This window comes from Alligator mississippiensis, chromosome 14, assembly GCF_030867095.1.
Source record: "Alligator mississippiensis isolate rAllMis1 chromosome 14, rAllMis1, whole genome shotgun sequence".
In the NCBI taxonomy this organism is placed as follows: domain Eukaryota; kingdom Metazoa; phylum Chordata; order Crocodylia; family Alligatoridae; genus Alligator; species Alligator mississippiensis.
Window position 1 is genome coordinate 34,721,452 of NC_081837.1, and position 26,394 is coordinate 34,747,845.

Genomic DNA, 26,394 nt, shown 5'->3' on the forward strand with positions numbered 1-26,394 from the left:
CTGCCCCTTTCTGTCTGATTCACACCTTTTTCCTTCTGCCTCTGTCTAGGGGCTCCAACTTGCCCAGGTAGATGAGGACTGTGCTTAATTATATTCCCAATACCAGCACCTTTCAGACTTTGCACTACCTTTTAACCTTGCAATTGAAACCTTGGGAGCAGGTTAACCTTGGGACTAGCCAAAAAGACTTGGATATAGGAGGCTGGGTTCAGTTTCCAGCTCTGGCACAGATCCTCTGGGTGTGTCCCTGGGCAGGTCCCTTAAGCTAAGCTTTCTTAAAGTGTGGAGTCAGGGCAGTGCTGAGCCCCTTAGAAAATCCCAACCTTGCTCTTTCTGGGTCTCAGTCTCCTACCTATAAGTCAAAGCCCAGAACACTTCTTTTGTCTTGTTTGGCCATATAACTGAGCTCTTTGGGGAAGGGCATCTGTCTACTAGGTGTCTGTGTAGTGCCTGCCCCAGTGGGGCCCTCTCTATAAAGTCTCTAGGCACTGCTGTAATAGAAATAGCAAGAACTGAATGGGAGCTGCATAAATAGCAGGGTGGCAAATCAATTTGATGTGTGAAGCCAGTCCAAGTTTTGCTGGCACTGAAGTGCTCACAGCAAAGAAATCAAGTATTAGTAAAGAAGCAAAGAAGTAGTATTCTCAGTACTAACTTTTTTTTTTAAACAAACATTGTGAGGTCTTGTTATATCTTGCTGTCGCTCACAGCGGGATCAAAATCTTCCAATAGACCATTATATGGATAATGCTATGATGGGCTTTGACATCTGTAGCAAAGGTAACGGGTGCCTGCGATTAAACTACAGGTCGGGGAGTAAGCAGATGTGCTGTCTGTGATCCCCGTAGAAATCCAGAGCCAGGGCTGCATTCAAAGCCCATTGATGTAAACTGACTTTTGGTCATGCCCTGACTGACTCTGTAAAGAAACCTCAAAGCATTACTGAGAGTGGAGTTCAGCCCCAGAGGTCGTCTCAGCTTGTTCTCCATTTTTAGTGCCTCGCTTTCCCCATTTGGGAAGGAAATAAACTGCTACTGCCCAGAAGAGTGATAATGTACTTGGTCATCTTGGAATGAAAGGTACTGGAGAAATATTGTATCATGAGGATGATTATTAGGGTGGGATAGGGACAACAGGCTCTTAGGCTTTAGGGCATGAACCCCTGTAGGCTTAAAAGGTATTAAGAAAATGTTAACATTTTCACTTGATACAGTACAGTTAGGAGAGAATCGGTCTGGTGGAGCATTTCTAGGCAGTGCATTTAACCTGTGGTTTACTTTCACAGGGGAGGGAAACACCCTGCCTGTAGTCTTTATTAGAGTCTATAACAGTGATACTCAATCTTTTTTAGACTTGAAGCGCCCCTCAGAAAATGCCAGTTTTTAGCTTTTACTCATTTTTTGACTACAGAAAAAAACAATAAGGACGTGTTTTTGGTTTCAAAGAGCTCTGAAAGGCCACAACAGGTCAGAAGCTGGAGGTTCCTGGCTAGATGGTCTTGTCCCTCTGCTCAGGATCAGACTGAATGCCAGATTTGGGGTCAGGAAGGAATATTTACCCCATGGTCAGATTAGTACAGACTGGTGTGGGGGTTTCACCTTCCTCTCTAGGGGCGGATGTGGCCCTTTATCCCAGATCTCAAGCATACAATGACAATATTTTATAGAAGCAGGACAGTGGCTGCTGCGCTTCCCCCACTTTCCCTGTGGCAAGTTTGGGCGGGAGGTCTGTGTTGTGACAAACTTGCGTAGAGTTTAGATCAGCGGTTCCCAAACTCGGACAGATTGAACACCACCAATTTAAAATGATACCAGCTGAAGTATCACCAGCAAATTTTTGTTGTATAAAATAATGATAATAAATTCAGGGCTGGCTCACAATTTCCGGGCCCCCTGCAAGATATGGTTTTGGGGCCCCCTGATCCATCGGGGCTGGGCTGTGCGCATGTGGGCTGCGCTGTGGGGGGTGCGGGGTGGGGGCAGCATGTGCTGGTGACACCTGGGTTCCCTCCTTGGGGCCAAGGCGGGAGCAGAGCAGGGAACTTCTCCCCAACTCAGCCGGGAAGGGGCTCCCTGCCCGCGTCGAGCCCTTTAAACATGGTGAAAGCAAGGGGCAAGCAGGGCACGGCCTTTTGGTTGCAGGGCCCACTGCGGGCACAGGTTCTGCAGGATAGGACGGGTCGGCCCTGGTTAACACATACCACATACCAGTGGTGGTACCCACACCACAGACTGGGAACCGCTGGTTCAGAGGATGGCTGGTATGGGACGGTTTGGATAGGGATGATCCTGCCTCAAGATCTAGAGGCCCCTTCCATCCTGACTTCTCTATAACTTAATGAATGCTTTTAACACTGCGGATGCCCGGGTGCCCCCCATCACACCGCTTCCCCAGTCCAAATCTCTGCCTTTTGTCCCCTTCGTCTGCCTAACAGCGCTCATGTCCGGCGGCCCCTCGAAAGCATCGCCCCGGGGTGCTGCATCTCCCTTGCTGGTCCACAGCGGGGGTCGGCTTGGGGTGCCCGATGTGCCAAGCAAAAATACCTCTCCCTGCCACCTGCCCCTGCCCAAGAGGGAGGGGCTGGAGCTGGGGCTGCCCCCGGGGACGAGCCGCTTGGCCCTCGCGGTCCATTGCCGAGCCCCGCGCCGCGCCGGGATCCTGCCCCGCGCTTCGCATTGACGCGCATCGCCCGGTGACTCAAGCCTGCGTCAGCCGCTCCCAGCTCCGGCTGCTCTCGCATCGCGGGCCCCGGGGCATGTGGTCCATGCGTCCCTGAGCATCCATCCATCCATCCCTGCGGGGAGCAGCCCTGCGGCCGGGGGCTGAGCCCTGCCCGTGCGGAGCTAGCGCCGCATGTCCATCCCGCCGCCACTTCCCCGGGACGCGCCGGGCTGGCCGCGCCGCGGAGCCGAGGTAAGGCTGCTCCCCCCCATCCCCTCCCTTTGCCCAGGCTTTTCTCCCAGCTCTGCTTTGTTGCCCCCCAAATCGTCCTCCCTCCCGCCTCTGTTGCTAGGCTATGGGACCGCATCCCCTTGGGGAAACGGGGGAAGGAGGGGCACCCTAAAAAGCACCGGGCATGGCTTGAAGGATCTCCCGAGCAGAGAGAGGACGGGCTGGGTGAGACCGCCCAGGGGAGCGGGCAACAGCAGCAGGTGAGACCCACCGCCCCGAGCCACCCCGAAAGCCTTGCAGCCGCTTGACCTTGACCGTATCATTGGGGAAGGAGGCAGCAAGCAGGCGGCTGGGATGAATATTTCATTCCCAGCCCCAGGTTTCTGGTGGCGGTGGGCTGTTGTTTCTCCCAGGCTGCGAATGTGGAGCCAGGGGTCTTTGTGGGCTGAAAGCGGGTTCAGGGTCTGATGTGCAGATGCCTCCCCCCACCAATATTTGTGCTATTCTGTAAATCGCCGGATACCCCTAAAGATAGATGTGCCTCCACCGCCCTGGCTCTGGGCAGATCCTCAGCTGCTATAGAGCAGCACAGCTCCCAGGGGAGCCAGGACCGTTTCCATCAGCTGAAAAATCTGCCCCTACTCCTTTTTAGGAGGTTTAAAAGATGAAGTAGCTCTGGTTGCTCGCTTCCAGATTTTGCAGCAGGCCCATCTGAGACCTGCGATGAGCAATGTAACTGCAGCTGGCTTTATTAGGGGGAAAAAAGCAAAACCAAAAAGCCCCACAATTGACTTCACTGTTCTGATGTGAGGCTGGGGTTTCTTCTGAAACATCAGAGAGGCTGCGAAGAGGTCAGGAAAACTAGACTCTGGTTTAACTATTATATCGTTGATTGAATGGAGAGCGTACTTACGGGCCTAGGTTTGCTCTCACGTACTTCAGGGGAAATCAGGTACAACTCCCCTGAAGTCCGTGGGATTGAGGCGGATTTAATTTGCCCTTTTCTAAATCTGGAGTCTCTTCAGTGCTATTTATACTACGAGGAGTGGAAAATTTTCTTTGGTGCGATGACATTAATCCAAACCGGTGTGATGTCAGTATCTGTTCCATTAGGAGTAAATTCTGTCAGATCCAGACTAATGCCTTGGTATGAGTGGAGATGATCTGAATTTACCTGCCTGAGTTACATCAGAATCAGGCCTTTACTGTTTCCATGTGAAGAGACTCCTTGTGTTGCTGTCAGCGAAGGTGATGGGAAGGGGGAAAGCTATGGTTTGAGAGGCACGGGGGGTGCCTTAGGACGTGGCTAGCACCCTGGGTGCTGCGGGAGCTGGCTGGGGAGATTAAAGTTCTGTTGCTTTTGAGTTTGGTCACTGACCTGGATTTAGTTGCAGCTGGAGGCATATCTTGTGAGTGCTCAAGAAACCATGTGATCATTGGTTTTCACTGGCTTTGACTATAGTGTCACATTGATGCAGCTGCTGTCTGCCTTCTTGATCTCAAATGCAATATAAAAGGAGGGTAAATTGACTGAATAAATATGTTCATGTGCTTCCCAGCTAATAAAGTGCCAGAATTCCCCATCCTCCAACGGTGTGGGTCTGTAACCATTCAGACAGGCTTTTTTTTAATGACCCATTGGTATGATTGCCCTTTCTGGGCTCTTAAAGGTTTTATTAAATGGATGCCTGATGAATAGCTAGTAATATTAGTTCACCAGCTAGCAACTTGCAAACAATTGTGTGGTTAAAGAACATCCATGAGATGCAGCCACTTCCAGGCTGGAGCAGGAACTGCAGGTATGCTCCTGATGACCAAACCTATATTTAAAGTGCCACAGGATTATTAGCAATGTTCATACAGAGCAGATGGGATTTCTTTGTTGAAATAGAGTCAGATACTGAGTTGACTGTTATCTCAGTGCATCAGTACCTCGTCAATGTAAGCTGACACCCAGCCAGAATGATAGCTTTTTACTCCCATTTCACACTGTTGTAAATTATTGTGCAGGAAAGAATGCGGCCCTGAGTGCCTAAATCCCTTATGAAGGAGCCCATGGACTAACCTGCTTGGCACACCCGGCTGGTCTGTCTCCAAAAAATCATTTGTTCCTTTCTTGCGATAGGAGCCTGCAATTTCAGCAAAGTTGGTGATGAGCTCCTGACTGTTAGATAGCTAAACCAGTCTCTCCAGGTGCTGCACTGTCCTGCCTGAGACATGGTTTTCCTCGTGAGTCAGTGCAAATTAACCAGCTCACGCACCCTGGGGTTGGAGGCAGTGTGCTTCTTGATCTGTTTAGATTGAATCATGCTAGAAGCCCATGTGTCACTCCTTGTTGTTATTGTGTTCGTGAAATGGAGCTAATTAGTATAGGCCATTTGAAGGGGAAAAAAACCCCTAATGAGGCCAGATGGCAAAACCTTTCCAGCTGGGGCCAACTAGGAAGAAAGGAGATCAAATTGGGAACTTGGCATCCTTGAGAGCAGCAGTTCTCAGCAAGCAGTTTTAAAATGGATGCATCTTGGCTTACTGTTAGTCCCCCTGCAAAGGAGCTGAGATGGGGGATGTCACAGAGGAAGGGTGGAAAAGAAGCATCAGAAATGAAAGCCTGTCACAGCTATGGTAAGATTCTCCTCTGAGGGTCACATAGCGGGTGGGTGGAGAAATTTGGATGTGCTGTTTTTCTGTGCTTGCAAGCACAGGGCCCACCCCCCCACTCACCTGACCCGATCAAAAGGTCTGTGCTTCTAGGGATTTGCTATCTGGGTACTGTAATATCGGAGTGCCTCCTATATCTGAGTGCAGGAAGTGTTATTTCCAGATGGCAGACAGGGAACTGCAGCATGGGGCAGATTAAGTGATTTGTTCAAAGTCAAGCAAAGAGACTCTGGCTGAGCTGGGAGCTGAACCCAGGGCACTGAGGTCCAAGCCCTGGCAACTAGAGTTTTCTCTTTGAAAGGGAAGGTGAGCTGGAAATGAAGGCCATGGGGTGGTATTTCTGGAAGTGGGATCCAGGTCTCTGCCCTACAATGGTCTGCTTATATGACCTTGAGCAAGTCTTATTCTCTCCGCATCTCAGTTTCCCTTCTGTGAGTGGGAAATGTAGTCCTTTGTTTCCTCTAGTTTGCTTGTAAGCTTTTCAGGGGACACTGTCTTACTAGGCAGCTGTACAGCACCTGGCACAGCAGGGCCCAGATCTTTGGTGCCTTTATGTGCTACTGGGTTACAAAAAACACATAAGGAGCCCTGGGAAGGGGGCAGCAACAGGTGAATACAGAGATGCGTAGTTTAGTGCATGGAGACACTAGACTTGGCACTCCCGGCTTCCCTCCCCTATCCTGCCACGGGTTCACTGTGTGACCTTTCGACCAGTCATCTCAGTGTTTCCTATGGAAAATGGGACCATTAACAAGATACTAGCCTAGTGAAAATGTTGGTAGGGGGTGAAGGAGAGGGACTTTGACATTCAGCCCAATACCAGTAATGCATAAAAGGTGCTTTAAATCCTAGGAAGAGGCAGTCAGCGGTATTGCTGTGAGAGAGAAAGAAAAAAAGGAAATAATAAATAAGCCTTCTGTTTAGCACATCAAAATCTTCCAGGAATAAATCAGCACTGTTCCAATATAGTTGGTGTGGGGAAGCACTCGTGCTTGTACCTACCATTTAAGTGTGATGCAAAAAGCTATATTGCCCCTCACCTCAACAGTATCTGAGAGCCAGATATACAACGGTATTTGGTGCTTAACTCCTCTAAATGCCTGACTTCCACTGGAACCATAAGGATTTAGGTGCCTACAAGACCTTGATGGTTCTGGGCCCGAGTGCCTGAAGTACAGCAGTATATTTGGCAGGTGCTAAAAGGCAAGCACCTGTACAGGTGGCTTGGCCCCAAACATCCCCAGCACAAACCAAGGTCATTAAAACAGCCTCTTGTATACATGGTTTCCTCTTTAAACCTTGATAAGCCCATGAAATCAGCACCATGAGCCTGATCCTGCACCAGCTGTGCTCAAGGGCAAAGCACCCAAGGATCAGGCCTGAATGCCTTTGTACAAGAACGTTGCTTTGATCAGCCTGCCTTGGAGGTGATATTTTTAGCAGCAGGGACAGGAGTCTGGGAACACTCACCTGCTCGCACACATCACAGCAGAGATGATGATAGACTTAAAGAGATCATGTCAAAGTGCAGAGGGGCCAAGTGGAATCTAAAAAAAAAAATCAAGCCTTGACATTTTCCTACTTTGGAAAATGTCTTTTCTTCCTTCAGATTATCGCTGGTGGCATTCTTGTATAAGACCTATAAGATGCAAAATGAAGCAACAGGGCAGAGAGGGGCTTTGGAGCATAAAGACAAAGCAAGGGGCATGGGGCTTTCAGTAGAGGTGCCTTGCTCCACCTGCATGCCTCGAACCTATGCAGATTGCAGGGTGTTATGGGGAAGGCCTGTGCTATCCTTCCACAGATGGGGTGGCAGGAGTGGGAGTGGGGGGGGGGGGGGGAACAAGACACCTTGCAAAGTCACTAAAGCTCCTTCCCCCCTTTCGTCCTTCCAGTGGGATCACTTTCTCCTGCAGGCAAGTGCCCATTGTAACCGAGGGGAGTTTTGCCTGATTCTGACCCGAGTGAATAAAGGATAAAGAGTGCTGGGAAGGGGGTGAGAGCAGTGAATTGCATACCTGCAGCTCGCTCCTGAAATCTCAGCCATTTTGTACTGAGGATAATTCCCCTTGCTGCTGCATGTGGTTCCTGCTCTGGCACCAGCCCTGGTCTCCAGAAATCTTTGTGCTTTGTTTTCCTCTGTCTGTAAAACAGGGGCACTAGGACTTGCTAGCCTCACTCTCAAGAGGATGAAGCCAGCCAGGGTTGCACAGAGCTGTGCACATGAGCCATGGCAAGGTGTGAAGAGAGGAGGGCATTCACCTGGGCTGCAACCGTTCAGATTTTATCTTTCTGTGCTGCCAGAGACTCCTTGGGTGAATCATGTTGCCTCTGCTTGCATCAGTTCTCTTCTTGTAACTAGTCAATGCCTCACAGGAGCTGGTAGGGCAGATATGGTAATGATTGTGAGGTGCTCAAATACGAAGGTAATGGGGGCCAGCTGAGGCCTTGGATAGAGCTTAGGGCATTTAGGTTATTGAGCTTCTTCCACTCTGATTTGCATGTGCCAGGTTGATATCACGCAGGAGTCCCTATGCTGTACAGCACTGCTCAAAAACATCCTGTGCTTATTCTAATGATAGAAACAAGCCTTTCAACCAGATACCAGCTGTAAGAACCCTCTGCCTAGGAATATACTTGGTCAGGTTGAGTGTGTTGAAGTGTTTTGGTGCCTAGTTAATTGTAATCATCTCCTGTCAAGGCCAGGACAAGGGCTGCTCTTCTTTTCTGGGTCACATCCATGGCTTCTGGAGTCATGGCTGTATCTGGAAGCTGGGAAGAAGGAGGCTTTCACCAGGGTATGCTTGAATGAGGATTGGGGTGGCAGGGGTGATTCTGGTACAAAGGTCATAGTTGGGGGTTCATTTAGTTTAGCTGTATTACCCAGGTATGGCACAAATAAGCAGTAAGGCTTTGAGGACATCTCCCTGTTCTGTGCCTCAGTTTCCCCATGTATGAAATGGAGGTGGGGGGGCAGTGATACGTTCCTTTGGAACATGCTCTGAGATCCTGAGTTAACAAGGAATCGGCTTTATGTATGCTTGGAAGCAGATCTGGTTTAGGGAAGCTTTTGCAGAATACCAGTGTATTTTACAAGGTTTCAACAGAAGCTTTCCAGCCTGTGGTTTTCATTTGTCCCTGATAACTGCCCCATGCAGAGGCCAGGGAGACTGCTCCAATTCCACGTTGCCTTACAGGTACAGGGGCCATGGCATTAGTCAAAACAGCCCATCAGGACCTGGCATTCACAGAGCCTGCTGCCATTAGTGGAAGGCTCAGCTGATATATATTTCAGCTTGTTATAGCTTTCTGGCCACTGTCCGGAGAAACCAGAGGAGCCCAACGATACACAGCACAATGGCTCCTTCCTTTACTTAACAATTCATAACTGAGCAGCCTAATGGGGCTTGTTAAATGGGCCTGCAACCTCAACACACTTCCTCGAGAACAGTTCCAGGCCTGTAATGCTGCTTCAAAGAGTATGTAGTGAATTGCCCCTGCCCAAGCTTTGGGGAGCTTGAGTTAACTCCACAGCAAACTTACTGATGAGTGGGGTCGACCCTTGCCCAGAGGCCAGCACATAGCCAATGCATCCTGTAATCATTATATTATCTGAAGAATTGGGGCAGCTTGTCTAATGGACTGACATTCAAGCTGGGTTTCTTTCCAGTGCCTGTGTCATCACTACCAATACAGTTTCTGCAATAAGAAAGCAGTTAACAAGGCTATTAATGATACATGAGCCAGAACAGACTCTCACTCACTCTCCTGTGTTGGCTCTGCAGGGTTAGCAGAGTGACAAGCAATAGGAAGTATGATTTGTTGCTTCCCACCACCAGATATAGCTAATTTTGGGGTCCCAGACAGCTGTCAGAGGAGTTGCTGAGCCACCTCTCCCATGTTGCTAAATGAGTGGTGATTCTTGGTGGGGGTGCTCGATAAAGAAGGGGTCTTAACTGAAAATTACTGTCCTACAATGAACCCAGCAGGGAGTAATGGCTCAGTGGGTGTGAAGATGTGTTTCCTTAATGACTTCTTCAATTATAATTGCACTTTTTTTTCCTCCTGAATTTCTTTGCTTGCAGGCTAAATTCAGACCATACTTTCCCTTGGTCCCCTACCTGCCTCCTGATGGATTCCACGCACCTTTCTTGGAAGCACCTGGTATTGGCAATTGCTGGAGATGGGGACCTAGGTTAGATGGAGTCCAGGTCTGATTCCCCAGGGTAATTCCTACACTTCTATAGGAACATGCATATAACATTGCAGAGAATTTTTGCATAATTATATTTTATTAACAGTTCTGGGGAAAGGCTTGATAGGCGGGAACAGGAGCTACGTGAGAAATTCCTGTTAATTTTCAATGGGAGTTAGGCTCCTGAGCTCCCTTTCTGCCTTTTAAGGTTTCCTTTCCCCCACTTCACAGGGCTGAGGGCATTGCTCCATTATTTACACACTAACCTGGGTTGGTTGGTGGGGGAAAAAACATCATGTATGATGTCAGAGAGTCAAATTGTGATCCTGAAGGTAGACAACTGTGGGATAAGTGCTGTTTGACAGAGGAAGATGTCTAATGATACCAAGCAATAATTAACAAAGGAAACTCCATCCAGGGGTAAAATGGACCGAAAGGGCAAAGCTAGGAAATGGCAAATTTGGGGCCAAGTGACACAGAGACCCATATTCTTCCTTTTGTAACTCCACTGACCAGCAATCCTTAATCTTACAGCATGTGTACCCAGAGACGAGATGCTCTCTGAGTCCTATATGGATTCTGTCCGTGGCACTGGAAACACCTTTCATTGGTGAGTTTTCTTAGCCTGGCCATGGGGATTTCTGCATCCTCTTGTCCAGGCATAGGCTCATTTCCCTGGCTACAGGATAGAAAAATCAGCGCATGCTTTACCTGAGAACTCTTACAGTAAATAGGCACTAGGCAGCTACCCACTGAATAACTCGAGTAACGTTACTGCTGGTTCAGAGCTCAGAAAAGAATTTAATCTTTCTTCTAAAAGGAGATAAAATTGAAAGAAAATTTAAGAAAATTGAGGTCATGGGGCTATAAACAGACTGAATTCCCATCTGCCAACAAGGGCCTTGTCCATCAAATCAGCGGAGAAAAGCTCTCATCAGCTCTTGTCAGCTGATCAGACTCATCTTTGCTTTTTTTATTTATTTTGTGATATGAATTTTTTATTGCATTCCCTCTCAATCAGAAATGGTAGAACTGCCCTCCCCTGCTGGAATTGAAATGTTCTTTCTGGGCAGGGAAATCCCAGGCTTTGGGTCTTATCCAAAGCCTCAGTAATGTCCATGGAAAATATCTAGTTGACTCCAGTGGTCTTAGGAGCAGGCACTTTGTGAGATGAGGCAGCATGCTGGGAGCTGGTGGGATGCCTTGATTCAGATCTCGGGTTGATGTGGGTCAGGTTCTCTTCTTCATTGTGCCGTTCAAGTCAATGAGTTTGCAGCAGTATAAAATAAGTGATTGTAGTCCTGGTAACTCTTTTGGCCTCAATGCAGTTACTCTGGGTTGAATTAATTCAGGACTGGGCCCCTGGTTTGCACAAATCTGTTTTTTAAAATCAGAAAACAGTTCTACCCGTATGGTTTATTGTCTAATATGGGGCGAGAATACAACAAGACTTTAACAGAGGAGGGAATCCATGCCAAAGAGGAGGGTGACTGAACCAAGTGTGTGTAATGCGCATATACACATGGACCAGGGTGGTTCTTTCTACTCAAAAGAGTAAGTGTAAAAGGACTTCACCTTCCAGACTTTCCCCACAGCTCACATGACAGTGAAGCCTTGAGCAGGATTAAGCACCAAGGACAGCACCCAGGCCCTGCTCTATTAGCACTTGCTGCTGCCAGGGCCTGGTTTTCCTCTTACTTTTGTAACTTGATGAATTTCAGTGCAGTTGCATCTAATTAACACCAATTCAACTAAGAGAATTGGGCCCACTGCAGTCATCCTAAATTCTCAGCAATTTGAGTGATACAAGCATTGGGCCCCAAGGGGTTATTCCCAGTTTATGCTGATTTTAGTCCTAGGAGGATCAGGTCCCAAGGATTTACTCCTCCTGGGTGCATTTACATGTGCACTTTAATGTGAATTAGCCTATTTTAATGTGCATTAAAGTGTCAGAAAAACCCATTTGCTTTTGCTAATGTGGATTAAGATAGACGAATATGCCCTTTTCTAGTACCTCACAATGGAGACACTAAGTTAATGCACATTAATGAACACATAGATGCACCCCTTTTATTTAGGACTATGTCATGACTTTGTATGATGTCATGACATTGTTCCTACACTCTTCATGCAGGCAGGTTTCCACTGAGGAGGGTAAATTCAGCCTGAATATGACTGAGCGATATTGGGCCCACAACAATGTCTAAATAGAAGACTACAGCTTAGTTGGAGTTGCAGGACTCAGCAAATGTCAGCCAGCTGCCTAAAGGGACTAAAGAACAATGTGGTGGGGAATTAGGTACTTGGTAGGGAGAGAGTCTTTGATTCTCTTACTTCCTCACCTCATTATTTTTTCACCCTTTAAGATCACAGTTCACCAGCTCAGTTCCTGCTTGTATTTAAAAAAAAAAAAAAAAAAAAAAAGAAGAAGCTATTTTAAGCTGTATCCTACATCTGTTGCTAGGCTACAGTGTCAGATCCTTTGGCTTTTCTGGATCAGAATTTTCCTAAAGTGATGCAATGGAGCAGCCTAACTATTCTTCTCTGACTGATACAATACATTTTAATTATATAACAATGCCCCATTCATGCAAATGTCTCACAACTTGATGGCAGTTACTACAGGAAAAGAGTTACCAGTAGCAACAGCGTCCTTTACTACAAGTGTCACAAAATCTCAGGCATGATTGTCACAAGGTTGGGTAGAAACATTATCTTTTTCTATCTACAGCATTTAAGGAATGGCCAAGGGCTTAATCCAAAGCCCAGTGAAAGCACTGGGTGCCTTTCCATTGACTTCAATGGGTGTTGGATTGGGCCTTAAGTATATTATATCTGTGGCTCCATCAAGAATAGATCTCCCTGCTCAAAACACAAGATAATTTATTTGTACTCATAGTTACCTTGCTTTGAAGCCACGGTACTGCAGGTAAGGTGCTAAACTGATGGGGCCCCTAGAACAAGGGTAGGATAATGGGCTTGCTGGATCATTGGTGTGCTCCAACTGGATGTCCATATGTGATAGTAGCTGGGAAAGAAATCTAAAAAGGAGATAAGAACTGTAGCAAGCAGTAGTGTGGGGAGATCCCTGACCATTGCACAGAAGAGGTAAAGTCCTTGGAAAGGGACTGACACACATTCTGCTCAAGGCTTTGTTGGAGATGACAGGCCTCAAGCTTACCCCTGGAGTCCTGCCTGCCTGCACCTGCAACAGTTTAAAAAACCCAGCTAGAAGGATCCTATCTCATTCAGTCTTGAGGCTTTGGACTGCCAAGCCAACTCCCCATGTATGATAGAGCAACCTAAAGGTTATTCTAACTTCCATTAGCTTCTGACAGCCTGAAGGGGGACTATTCTGGTATCATCCGAGCATAGGGGCAGTCCTGCCATACTCCCTTTCTGCTAGCTACATCCTCTGTGTCAAGGTGCGGGTAACCTAAGAGCCTCTTTGGTGGCCCCTACCTCAGGGGAGAGATTTTCTCACGCTGTGGATGTCCTCCTGGGAAGCCCTTTCAGCTGGATTTGAGGTTGCAGCAATAGCAAAGGATGGAGCAGGTTTCACCTTGCCAAGGCCGGTGCTTAGATTTTAAGCATAAGTTTGTGAGCTTTGAGAGCCCACCTTTTCTCACTGGCACCCACCAAGGAGTCCAACTTTGGCATCTAAACTGAGCTCCCTTCAGTAGCAGCTCTTGGAAGGCATCCCTAGAGAAATCTGAAAACTCCAGGTCAGATGTCCCAGGTATCTTCCTTTTCAAGTCAGCAGGGCTGTCCTAAGAATGAATTTGCTATTCTTTGTTTACTGCTGTTGCTCCCTGGTACCTAAAATTGATGGAAGCATTTGTTTTACATCTGCATGTGACCTGATAGAGCTCTTTATATTATTCTCCCAAACGCAGCAGCGTGAGAGAGTGCTAGCTGTTGAGCACAGCCAGACAGCACCAGCATGGAAGGGATAAGCCTGAGGAACTCTGTACAATTCTGGGATGTCTGGTTTGTGCATCAGTGAAGCAGTTGGGAAGAGCATGGGGTGGGAGGTTCTGAGGAACTCCTGCCTTGAATTCCTAAAGAGGGAGAAATCACCATTGAGATGAGATGATGGCAAGTGAATTGGAACAATTGCTATCATAATACAAAGACCTGGAGATTGCAGAGATTTGCAAGACACTCCAGCAAGGGGCTCTGCACAGGAGAGCAGTCCCCACTGCTTTGCCTTTTATTTGCCATCCTGTACTTGCACAAGGCAGCAACCCCATCTTTATGGCTATTGATGCTTCATATTACAGAAACACAGAAAGGCCAGAACTGAGATCAGACCCTTTTGCGCTATGCACTGTACATAGACATAGTAAGAGACCCAGCTGTGAAGAGTTTACAGCACAGGGCAAACCGAGGCTGTGACTTGACTAAGGTCATGCAGGGAGTCCATAGCAGAGCCACGGTTACAACTTGCCCTCTCCAGTCTGGTGGCCTACACACTTGGCTCTTCATAGCTGTCATTTGTCATCTTGATTCTCACAGCCCAGAATAAACTTAGGCAAATGCAGCAGGCCCCCATCCTCCTGCCTGATTTCCTCCAGTTGTTGAGTAATGAATTGTAAATTGTGCCTAATGCATTGCTGATTGCTCTGATTGAATCTTTCTGCAGAGTCAGTACTACAGAGGTTGCTATGAGTCCCTGGTGACTGATATTTCGTGAGCCACAGACCTTTCTTTAGGGTCCTTTTTTAAAGGGACCAGCACATTATACAGTGCATTTTTTCTCAGGAAAAGCAGTTTACACTCCAGGATGGACACTTTAGCTCATTATTTGAGCCAAGGCAGGGGTTTAGAAGCATGCCTGCCCTGTGAAGTACCTGCTCTGGTTATACTGACAGGACTCTGACAACGCATCAAAGAGGGGAGGAGAAAGGGAGTGGAACATATGGACTTCTCAGAGAATAAAGGGGAAGGCCACAGAGAATTGGGGAGAATGAGCAACCCAGCAAGGATGGAGAAACATTATCTCACTGTACAGCAATCTGCCTGGGCACTGGAGTGGCTGCAAGGGAGCAGACCCCAGACAAGGCACGGTGCACACCTGGGGGTCCTCCACTCTGATGGATGCATGATCAGTTTGTCTCTATTTCCCCCCATTGGTAGCCTTGCTTTCGGCTAGCCCGGTCCATCAGTCCAACGGCAGAGAGAGAGCTTAACAAAATATTGCTGCTCCCCCCAATTTTGGTAGTTCAGAGGTGGTATTCTTTTCCCTGCCTGGATATGAGGGTCCAGTTTTAGTTCTTTACATGGCATTTGGTTGTCTAATTGTCAAGTTAGGACCAGAGCCAGGTTAGAGTTCTTGTCCTGGTTGCACTCCTGGACACACCGATGATGAAGCAGTGACAGCAATGGAGGGTGAGACTCTCTATTCTTTGCCCCTCACTACAGCTGAGTGGCTAGAGTACTTGCCCAGGAAGCCAGAGAATCTATGGTTTCAGGCTCCCTTCACCCAGGGGACATTTAAACCTGCATCTCTTTGACTTCCCAGCATAGTATTTCAACCACCACACCCCAGGTTAGGCATTATCCACTGCTGCCACAGGGGCTGCTTTTCAAGTTGACTCTCTTGCCCAGCCATAAGAGGGAGGAATGTGGGAGGCATGTCAAGGGCTAGGAGGAAGGGAGAAAGTCAGAGGTTGTGAGGCTCAGTGAGGTGGCTGCTGGCCTGGCAGCAATGGGACCTTGGCTTCTAGCCTGGACCCTTGTTCCCAGCAAGGTGGAAGCACTGCCCTCTGTTCAATGATTATTAAATGCAAAGGGCTGTGACTTAGCTTCCTGTATACAAGTGGCATTTTAGACCACCAAAATGCCATGTAGGTGACCAACGCTGCACACTTAGCTAATTGGCAAGGGAACAGAATGTCACCCCGAGTGTCTGAACACACCTTGGCTTATATCTACAGTGCCTGGGATTCAACGGCGATCTCCCATCTATATATTAGGCCCAGGGCTACTTCATTTCTAAGAGCTGTAGGAATCTGGTCCGTGCACTGCCATGCATGACTGTATCTGTCTGGCAGTTGGCTTGCTGCACTGCCTGGATGGAGAGGAGAGGAGGGGATGTCAGATGTTTTCTAGTGCTGGGACTTGAGTTGCATTATTCTTCCCCCCTAGGAGTGAGTGGTTTTGCAAACTGCACACCATCACTGAGGGTGGTACCCATCCAGCACCTTTACTTCAAGCTGGTGGAAGAGCTTGCCAGATCTTTAGCTAATTTATGGCTGGGCTGCAAACTGCAGGCAGCATAGGAGGCCAGAGTCCATGAATAGACAGGAGTGCGCGCAGACCAGCACTGCCTGATCTTGGCCCGAGGAGTCTCTGAGACCTGGCATAGCCATGGACCTGCTCATCCAGAAATTCTGGGAGATCGGGGTCAGTAGAGCAAGCTTCCTCAATGACCGAAAGCATTTAAGGATAGGCCACTGAATCATAGTGTTGACAGTTTCATTCCCATGACCTCAGTTCTGAGTCCAGTTGCCAAGTCCTGTGTGAGAGCCTCTTCATGGAGTTATGAACACAGGGAGGAGAGACCTTGGCTGAGGCAGTTTTTCTTCAGCAACATGCACACAACCCCACCTGTGTGCACAGACCTGTATACAAACACACCCCTACACAAAAATGCACTCATTCTTATACGCTTGCACAGATTCACCCCCTGCCAGGGTTGGTTGTAACCCTGTCTACCTACATTAACACACATGCAGCTACTCACCCACCACACCCCTATGTATATATAAATGTGCATAAGTATGTGTATGTGATATATATCACATACTTATGCACATTTACACCTGCCCCTAGGCCAGTCTACAGAAACACACCTGCAAATTTGTGTTGACTGGGGTGAAATCAAATGAGCTGAGATTAATTTTTCAAGCTGAGAATCTAGCCCACAACGTGCTATATCTTGCATCGATCCACACTGAAAACGCACGCTACATAAAACATGATCGCAGGAGATGAACCTGGAGAGCTATTCATGATCAAATGCTGCTGCACTTGCTCATTATGACTAAACAAGCAGTCATAGTTTTTTTCACTGGGGATACTTCCAGAGAAGCTCCAAGGCTGGTGACTTCAATGGGAGTTTTGCCACTGGCTTCGACAAGAGCAAGTCCTGGGTTTCTATTTCAGTGAGCTAGTGTACATCCAGTTATCTCTGTTGACTTCGGTGCAGTTACGTTCACCTATAGCAGCTGAGAATCTGGCCCAGCGTTAGTACGTCAGTAGGGTGTTGCATGTGGGGTATGATAGTGGTTAGGCCGCTGGTGGGGTCTATAGTCTTGGGATTAGCCACTGACTTACTGTGACAACTTGGGCAAGTCACTTCATCTCTCTGTGCCTCTATGTCCCCTTTATCCATCTTGTTTGTTTAGGCTAGAAGGGCTTTGGCTAGAAACAGTCTGTCCCCATGGTCACCTAGAAACCCTAACAGAATGGGACCTGACCTTGGATAGGCTGTTAGATGCTGCCATGCAATAGCAACAACAAGTAGTAAGGAATCTGATTCAGAGTTTTTCCACTGTGCATGGATCACCTGTGTAGCCTCTCTCCATAATGCATAGCACAAGGGCTGATGAATGAATGCACTTTAGCTGAAAAGGCAGAGTTCCTGTTAATAGCATAATTACACTGTAGAGTAATTGCTTCCCTCAAAATACACTGGTGAAAATGCTTCCCCATCATGGTTCTAATTAGAGACCACTTTCAGACAAAACAGACACCGTAAATCTTTTAAACAATATGGGCTGGATCCCTAGCTGGTTTAAAAAGGGTGTAGGTTCATCCAAGTCTGTGGGACTCGAGTGGTTTTCACCAAAGAATGGATCTGGCCCTATGCTAAGTAGCAACAACCCTGGGACGCAGGGAGGTAGGTACGATCAATGGCTTTGCACACAGTGCCAATATTCTGCAGACGTCATCTGTTGTAAAACTGTCCTGAAAGATTTAGCTATGTGCTCCCTGGCCATTCAGTTGCTCTGATAACGTCAGTGGTGGGAGATAACCTGGTATTTGTTGCTGTCGTATAAACACAAGCAAAGCCTGTTCTTGGCTCAAACTGTATTTTCAGTTGTTGCAGAGCAAGTCCTCAACTCTGACCCAACAGGATGGGCCTGGTGTTAGCCACAAGGAGGGGAGAGTTGGAAGTGGGCAACAATCATGCTGTTCTTGGAGAGGCCAGCCAGGCTTTGCAGGAAGCAGCTGGTGCTCCTCCTGCCTGCAGACCAAAAGCCATTGAATCAGATGAAGCAGGGGGCATGGGAGACAACTTGCAGGCAGGGTTGGGTGATATCATCTCCATCCCACCTGCGGTAGGTGAGGGTCCTCTCCAGCTGTGACCCACCCTGTCCTCCCATCTGGATCAGGGCAAGGCCCCACTAGCAATGGTGTGCTAGAAGCTGCAAATTAAGCTTCCTGTACCAGGGGAAAAAACTCCCCGTTGGGATGTCTGCAGCCACCATCTCTCCCATCTGGACCAAGGAAAGGTCCTCAATGCAGTGAAATGCCAGACACCATCTGGACAGCATGAAGGCCCCATCAGAACTGAGGCCTCCAGCAGCTCAGTCTAACCCAGTTGCAATGTGCATGTACAGCCTGAGCCTCCCTTCACAGCTGAGCCAAATGGAGCAGGTTTTATGCTTTAATTGCCTCTGGTGTTCCTGTGTTGCAGGTCTCATTGACAAACAGGAACTGAGGGGCTGATTTCCACAGCCGGCACTTGGCGCTCTCGAGGACATCCCCACTCCACATCTGTCCCTTCTCATCCCATCCGGACGCTTGGCGCCAAGCCAGAGAGTTCCCAATGCCTAAGAATAGCAAAGTGACGCAGCGGGAACACAGTAATGAGCATGTCACTGAGTCTGTGGCTGACCTGTTGGCCCATGAGGAGCCTGTGGACTACAAGCGCAGTGTCTTAAATGTGGCTGGAGAGACCTGGGACAAGCAGAAGGATGCTGAGGAGGACCTGGACTCTGAGAACCGGCCAGCGTGGAACAGCAAGCTGCAATACATCCTTGCACAGATTGGCTACTCAGTGGGGCTGGGGAACGTCTGGCGGTTTCCATATCTGTGTCAAAAAAATGGAGGAGGTAAGAGACTCTGGGAGTTGGCATGGGAAGGCTTTGACCAATGCAAACCAAGGGGGAACATTTGGGGTCAAATCCTACCCTAGTTGCCCACATACAGCTCCCGCTGACATCTATAGGAGGTGTCCATACATGTCTAAGGGCAAAAGTAAGCCATGTGTGTTATTAGCGCTCTTGGAATGTAGGAAAAACGCCTGTCAGGTATTTAGGAGATGAAATTGTGCCACTCTGTATTGCTGGAAGGGAATTTGCCCATGATCTTTGAACCTGGCTCATCTTTGACCAACATATAGGGTGGCCATCAGAGAGGACATTCTGGTTTTCTGCTACTCTGTCCTCGGTCGATATGAAATCCAGAACCTTCATGTCCTCTATTTTTCTCTTCAAGAAAAGGCATAAAGGCATTCAAGTTTCATACTGATAGAGGACAGAGGACAACTGTGCTGTCCTGTATGGTGGCCACCCTACCAACATGGGTAGTTCCACTGAAAACAACAATAGCTGAAGGTCCAGCCACCCATTGATATGGACATCCTGTTTGTATGTCTGCATGTCTGTTCATTCATCCATCCAGCCCAATCCTCATTAAAGAACATTCATCTTTATACAGTTGCAAGCACAGGATTGTGTCTGGGCTGCATCAGGTTTTCTTTGCGGGAAACTGAATATGACATCACTGCAGTGATGTCGTATATCGCAATAGAAGTAGACACTGGCATTTTACTGGTGACTTGTACAAGGATAGGAACTTCTGAGTTTTCTTCTTGAGCCCATGGGAGAATTGATGCTCATCTCAAACTGGTTTCACACCAGCATGACTCCATTTACATTAGTGTAGTGACTCTTGATTTTTCCCCAGCATGTGTAGGAGCAGGAGCAGGTGTAGTGAGTGTGGTATAGGAAATGGAGAAGTGCCCAGGAGCCTGAATTTCTGGTGGCTCTCCTATGGCCTTGTAATGTAATCTTGGGCTAATCAGCTAACCACTCTGTGCCTCAGTGCCACGACTGGTGATAAGACTAAGCCGCCTGTGCCCGCTCAGTTATCTACTGCTTCTCTTGGCAATTACTACAGTGAGCTTACTTACCAATACAGGATTCAGAAAGGACACTCTTCTCCTTCCTTGCTTCCCCTTCTGTTTCCTCCACCATCTGCTAGCCCAGGCTCTGCTTTCTGATAACCACACATTGTCCCCACTGACTTCAAAGCACAGGGTCAGGCCTGCTGTGTTAGCCTGTGGGGCCTGGTACACAGCTATGCCAAGTAACCCTGGCTCCTAATGAGAGCTCAGTTGCTGAGCAGATTTGAAAATCTGGCCTTCAGCATCTTCGCGGCACAGCACTACCCTTCCCACTGGAAGCTGCATCTATCTCCGTAGCTCATGCTCGCATCATCTCGGGGAACTCAGTTCCCTGGGGTAAAGTTCAAGCAGCCAGACCCTGAGCCTGCCTCCTATTTGTTGTCCCCCCTCACAGATCACCCACATGGAGTGGCTCTTTTCCTCCTCCTTGACCTTAATTACAGTGTTGCATAATTCAGCACCTGCCTAGATCCAGAGTTGCAGTGTCCTCAATAATTAACATGACTCTAGCCTCATCTCAGCGATGAATCATTCTCCTGAATGAACCTGTACAGTCAGCACTTGCCACTTAAGGGCTGCTCATGCCTCCCTCGCCTTTCCTTCCCAAATAGGATGGAGTACACCATTGGCCAGCTCCAGGATGCCTGCGCTTCCCCATCATCTGATTCCCCTTGTGATCTGACTGCACACTGACCGTGACCCTGTTCAGTTCAAAGAGAGGATAAACTCATAGCGCAGGCATGCAGTGCATTGCATGTATTTGAATACGCATGCCTTGGTTAAAAGGGATTGCAGATGCACAGATATGCACGTGTCGTTGTACTGCTCTGCACGTACATAAACACATCTGTATGGTCGATCGTACATTGTCTATATGCAGCTGTGTGGGCATTGGTTGTATTATGTACATGATTGTGTGCATGGATTGGTTGCACTGAGTGAATTTATAAAGTTACCAGGAGGAGGTTGAATGCAATTACTGGGCCAGATTCTCCACTGGTGTAAATCAGTTGATTCCATTAGGACTATGTTGCTTAGGCCACCTGGCTTTATGGCTTCTGTGGTCCTCATTTACACTGTGGTAAACCAGATCAGAACCAGGATCAGGGCATGAGGTTTAGTGAGTGGACTAGTGACTAGCAATCAGGTTTCCTGGTTTTATTTCCATGTATTGCTATTCCTTACTATGTGCTCTCCGACAAGCTGCCTGACAACTCTGCCCTTTGGTTTCTCCCTTGGCCCACCTCATCTGTGCTTGTGGGAGGCCTGTTCAGTTAATGGTTTTCCATTTACCGCAGTTGAAGAACTGGCCTTGTGTCCATTCAAATCCCCTATCCATTCTCCCTATCATTGGGTCCCCACTGACAGCTTTGCTCTTGTTTCACCTTTCTCCCATGTTTACTGTCTATGGTCCAATCAATCGCTGCAATGTTTCCCTTACTTCTTCCAACTCTTGCCTTCTTGCTGCCTTCTGGAGAGGAAGGCTGACCATCCAGCTTAGGGTATGAGGTTATGACCAGGGAACTGTGAGTTCAAGCCATAGGTGTCTTGTGTGATCTTGGGCAAGTCACTTTGCCGAGCTTCTCAGGGATATTTAGGGACCTAAACTCCCACTGAAATCCAAAGACATATAGGCACCTTTGGAGATGGTCTCTAGGCAACTAAATATTTTATAGCTCTGTGCCCTAGTTTTCCATCTGTGAAATGGAGATAATGGTAATGCTTTCCTGTTACACAGCCAGTGCCATGAGTATGTTATAGACTGTGAAGAGCTCAAGTGTTATGGGGCAGGGGTCAGCTCAGAAGTGTCAACTTTCCTCTGATGGGGTGGAGTTGTTCCAGCCCACTGCTTGAAAAAGTTGCTGACTGCTGCTGTAAAAGCATTAATGAGCCTACTTTTTATCATGCTATCTCCTTAGCTTTAAGATTATCCAATAAAGCAGCAAGCCAAAGAAGGACTTGCCTACCTTTGGCATGAAATGCTTTTCAGGGTGGACCAGAATCACATTTAGGTGCATCAATAGGTGGAACAGGATCAGGGCCCACAACTTCAGAGGTGCCCCATCCTTTCTTTGTGAGACACCACAAACATTCCCAGTGGTTTTTCATAGTTGGAGGAGGCTGTGGGGACTCTCCTATGACTTGCCATAGAAAGTTGTGGATTTTGAAGTTGTGACAACAGTCCAAACTCACAGGCGCAAACCCTCCTGGTGAGCTTTGAGCCATTCTAGGGAGGCTGGGACCATTTCAAAACTCAGTAACACCTTCTGCATTTTTCAGCATTTCAAATGAAGAAAGACATTAGATTAAAGGCTGAAAAGTGCTCCTGAAATGTGGTGAGGAGGGGTCATAGAGTCCTGGTCATCCACGCCCATTAGAGAGGTGTGGAAGGCTGTGCTAGGGGGACAACACGAAAGCTCAGAAAGCTGCAGGGGAACTGGGTTGCAATGCTTGATATGTCTTCATGTCTCTCTCTCCACTCGCACTACATGTAGGCCCCTTTTGTTTCCTTTCCACCAGTGTGAGATGAGTGTTAGATGGTGGCAAATTTCAATCCAAATTCTTTCTTCACACAGGGATGGCATTTGACCCACACAGCCCATGCAGGGGATGGGAGAATCTAACTTGCTGCCTGTGTTAATTTGTGTTGCTGCAGCAGACATGCAAGGTCCTGATACATGTGTTGGGTGCCAGGCACTGACGTGTTAGTGTGGAATTAATGCATGTGCTTTCAGTTTGGAAGGAGCTTGCTGTTTGAAAATGGAGCCCCAATTCAGGCAGTTGCTTAATTAAGTAAGTGTCTGGCTTTAAAAAAAGAAAACCAAAAAAAAAAGCCTGCTGTTAATGTGTCACTTTTTCATTAATAGATCTTGAAGCTCCTTACAGAGCAGGTCCAGGGCAGAGACACAGCCAGGGATTGAACTGAAATGTCCTCAGTCCCAGCCCTAGTGCTCTGCCCACTGAATCATATTGCCTCCTACTTTGAGTCATGTAATTTAATCAAGTTATTTAGACAGGCAGTCTTTATTGTTTATATAATGCCCGATCCAGGCCTGGGGCTTCTAGCTGCTACTGCAAAGTATATTAATACAACAACATTCATATTATTAACCATCATCACTACCATATGCTTAAAGGCAGGCACAGGTTTAAGTACCTGGCCTTTGGGGGCCAATGTGCAGGCTGACATCAGTTGGGTGATGTAGTGAAATGGCTGCAGTAGACTGAATTGTGCGCTCCCTCTAAGCACACTGAGCTTATATGTGTTAGATGAAACACCGCAATGCGTGGGGGTGGCAAGTTGTGTTTGTTCCTGGCAACAAACTCTGCATATGTTGGAGAGAACAGTTGTGTGCTGATAGCAGAGGGAGACTGGGCCAGATCTTCAGAACGCGCTGTGCTCAAGAGCCCTCGCAATGATGTAATTTTTCTTCCTGATTTTGCACACCACGGTTAAAAATATGGGCATGGCACTATCACATGCCAGTTCGGCATGGAGGCAGGTGCATTTTTTGTCCCTGCTTATGTGCATAGGTCTGACAGCTTGGACTTTTATACTCCCAGGTACAACAGGCTGCTTTACAACACAGGGAGCTGTGAGGTCTGGTGTGCTGGGATGTGGTCATCTAGCGTGCACGGTTCTGAGCAGCTAAAAGGGTGACGTTAAGTGAGAGATTTAGCTGTAAAGCAGGGGGAGATTGTAGTAGCAGGAGTAAAGCTTAGGTTTTCATTAGAAACAATAGCCCAGATCATCAGCTGGTATAAATTAGTGACTTCAGTGGAGTGATGTCAATTTATAACAGCTGAGGACTTGGCCCAAGGAGGTTATGATGGATGAACTAAGCTGTGCTTAGCACTGATAATGCAAACCAGCTGTTCTCTTTGATAGATGCTATCTGGATAGGATAAGTCACCCATCCTATAAAGTGCTTTGAGATCCTTAGATGAAAAGCAGTGTGCAAGTAGAAAGCCTTATTATTATTGATGAGGTGAATTTGCCCTCTTGGGTACAAGTGCTGAACCTGTTTGTTGTTAATGAGAGGTAACTTTATGTATCTATTTATCTATCTATCATCTTGGATTATGCTTTCTCTCTTGCTCGCTCTCCTGCGAGAGCGTGATGGCTTTATCTCTCTCTTTGTCTGAATTTCTAAAGCTTCCAGTGCTGTAGATCACACTAATATCTGAAAATGTTGTCAGGGAGCTTGTCAAAGGAGCAAAGTGACAGTGTACCTAGCCTTGAGTGATGTTGTTTTGCCAAATAGAGTTGTTCTGTGCAGGCCATGACACAGGGTGATGGGTATCATCAATGATTTTGCACTGGCGTGACAGCAAAGTTGTTTTAGGTGCAGAATTAACCTGAGGACATGTTGCAGTGGTTGACTGGACAAGCCTGGTGACAAGTGGAAGGTACTAGTTTGTGGTTATGCTGCTGTGCTTTACATGCGTGCCTCGCGTAGCTGGCAGGAGGTTGCATAGGTATCCGTGTGAGACTAACACTTAACAACTGCCTGTGTATTGTTGTGGCAGAGGTGGTGGCTGTGTTGAGCCCAGCCTGGGGAGTTGAGCTGTGCAAGGGTAAAAATGCATGGGGAAAACCCTGAAGTTCTGCCAGCTATGTGAGCTGGTTTGGGTTGGATCACAGTATGCTCATTTGTAACCAGCATATCCCACTTGCCAGGTATTGCAGGTCCTTGGTGGATGCCCGGAACAGGATCTGAAATCTCTATGTAAATGCCTGCAGCTTTCCAGTCAGTAAAAATACAGGTTGTGACTAATTCTGCTTCTTTTGTTCTGAGCTTCACTGAGTCCTGGAGTAATTTATCAGCAGGTAGCTCCAACATGCGTCATTTTGTCCTTTTGTGGTCATCTGGTTACGCTTCTTGAACTACTAATTTCTCTCCTGTCTCCCCAATTAGACCGAGATTAATGGTGCTTCTATTTAAAGCCCTTCCTCCATGGAGAGTTTCCATTTAGCCCTGGTAGGAGCTGCTCACTCTAGTGAGACAGCTGGCAGGCTGTCAAGCACAATTTTGAAGGCAGCTGCAAAAGTGAAGTGGCTACTACTGCAGAAGTTGATATAGCACTAGTGTGCTATTATGTCAGTCCATGCCATGCAGGTAGGTGCATGCCAGTCTTGTGTATCTGGATGCTACAAGACAATGCATTTGCCTGTGGCTGGGAACAGATGTTGCATTTTTACCCTGGAGAAATTTTACCTGGGTTTATCCCAGAACAAATATCCCAGGATTGGCACATACACAAATTGCTTTTCCAGTCGGGGTTTAGTGAGTGGCTGAATGCACGGCTGCTTTTCTGCCATTGATTTGGTGATGCAATTCTGGGACCACCAATCGGATGCACTTTCTGATGTCCCGGGGTAAATTGTAAGTACTTTTTAATCTCCTAAATCTTTTTAGGATTTATCCCAGGACAACAGACATCTGAATGATTGCAATTTGTCTCAGGATAAAACAGTTTATCCTGGGACAAATGTGTTGTCTGCTTGTAGCCTGTGTGTTTTTTAAGGTATGTTTGTCTATAAGTATTTGTGTGCACAGATGTGTGTGTTTGTACAAGCATGGAGCTAGGAAGGAACCTGAAAATGTGATATGCACCTGAAAGCATTTCATTATGCTTTTGCATCTTCCATGTGTATGTGTAGTCACTGCACAGTGTGGTTGTGTGTGTATCCTTGTAGCTAGAAAGTAAACTCAGAGTGAGCATGTGTGTATCTATATGTGCATCATTATGTACATGTATCTATACAGACACCTGTGCATGTTCTATGTTGGCCAATGGCCAGGTTCTTTGGGTGAATCTGATATCTTTTATTAGATAGTTGGGGAATTATTATTATTTTTTTTTTTTAGCAAGCTTTCAGGTTTAAAAACCCTTTGTCAGACTGAGGTTGCCTCTGCAGTTGGCTTGTGCTCTTCCTGGATGGAAGGAATAGTAAAGAAGCCAGAGGCTGGGCTGGTATGCATACAAGACAGGCAGTCAATGATGACTGAGGAGTCAGTGGGTCAGTTGAAAATTGAAGAGTCAGTGGGTGAGAGATGGGTTCGGTGGTAGGGCGAAGGGGGATGAATGTAGCAGTTAAATAGTGGAGAGGTACCTGGGGAGTCAGCTGTCAGGCAGGTTATAATGTGTCATAAATCCAATATCTATATTTAGTCCATGATTTTTTTTGTATCCAGGAGGTTGATGAAGTGAATGTGTGTGTATCATGCAGGCATCTGTGTATGTGTGCCTATCAAGTACCTATAGATATCTGTGTGTGTTGCCATATCTCCCCCTCCTCCTTTCTGTATGAATGTAGTTATGTTGGACTGCAATTTATGCATTTACACAGGTACTGTGTTGTGTTCCTGTATAGGTGTGTGTGTCTATGGTGGTTTCTCCGAGCCTGTGCTTCCTCTGCACATGTGTGGGAGATTCCTGTGGT

The 26,394-nt window shown here is 47.3% G+C and overlaps 1 protein-coding gene and 1 long non-coding RNA gene across 3 annotated transcripts in view; one reads left to right on the top strand and one right to left on the bottom strand.

The window, feature by feature from the left end:
• Nucleotides 1–2,734: 2,734 nt before the first annotated feature.
• Nucleotides 2,735–26,394, top strand: part of SLC6A17 (solute carrier family 6 member 17) — a 50,218-nt gene continuing 26,558 nt past the window's right edge. The window contains exons 1-2 of one of the 2 annotated variants that reach the window (XM_019492557.2): nt 2,735–2,913; nt 18,453–18,870. In XM_019492557.2, the coding sequence (XP_019348102.1) occupies nt 18,585–18,870 (286 nt within the window). In that variant the 5' untranslated portion in view covers nt 2,735–2,913; nt 18,453–18,584. Of the gene's footprint in view, nt 2,914–5,296; nt 5,515–18,452; nt 18,871–26,394 lie in introns of those variants that run through there. The other variant, XM_014605437.3, reaches the window with a different exon arrangement.
• On the bottom strand, nt 5,503–7,967 carry LOC132244715 (uncharacterized). The gene is made up of 4 exons (XR_009456452.1): nt 7,813–7,967; nt 7,569–7,693; nt 7,021–7,097; nt 5,503–6,424 (listed from the first exon to the last, which is right to left on the bottom strand). It is a non-coding gene; the product is annotated as an uncharacterized LOC132244715 (long non-coding RNA).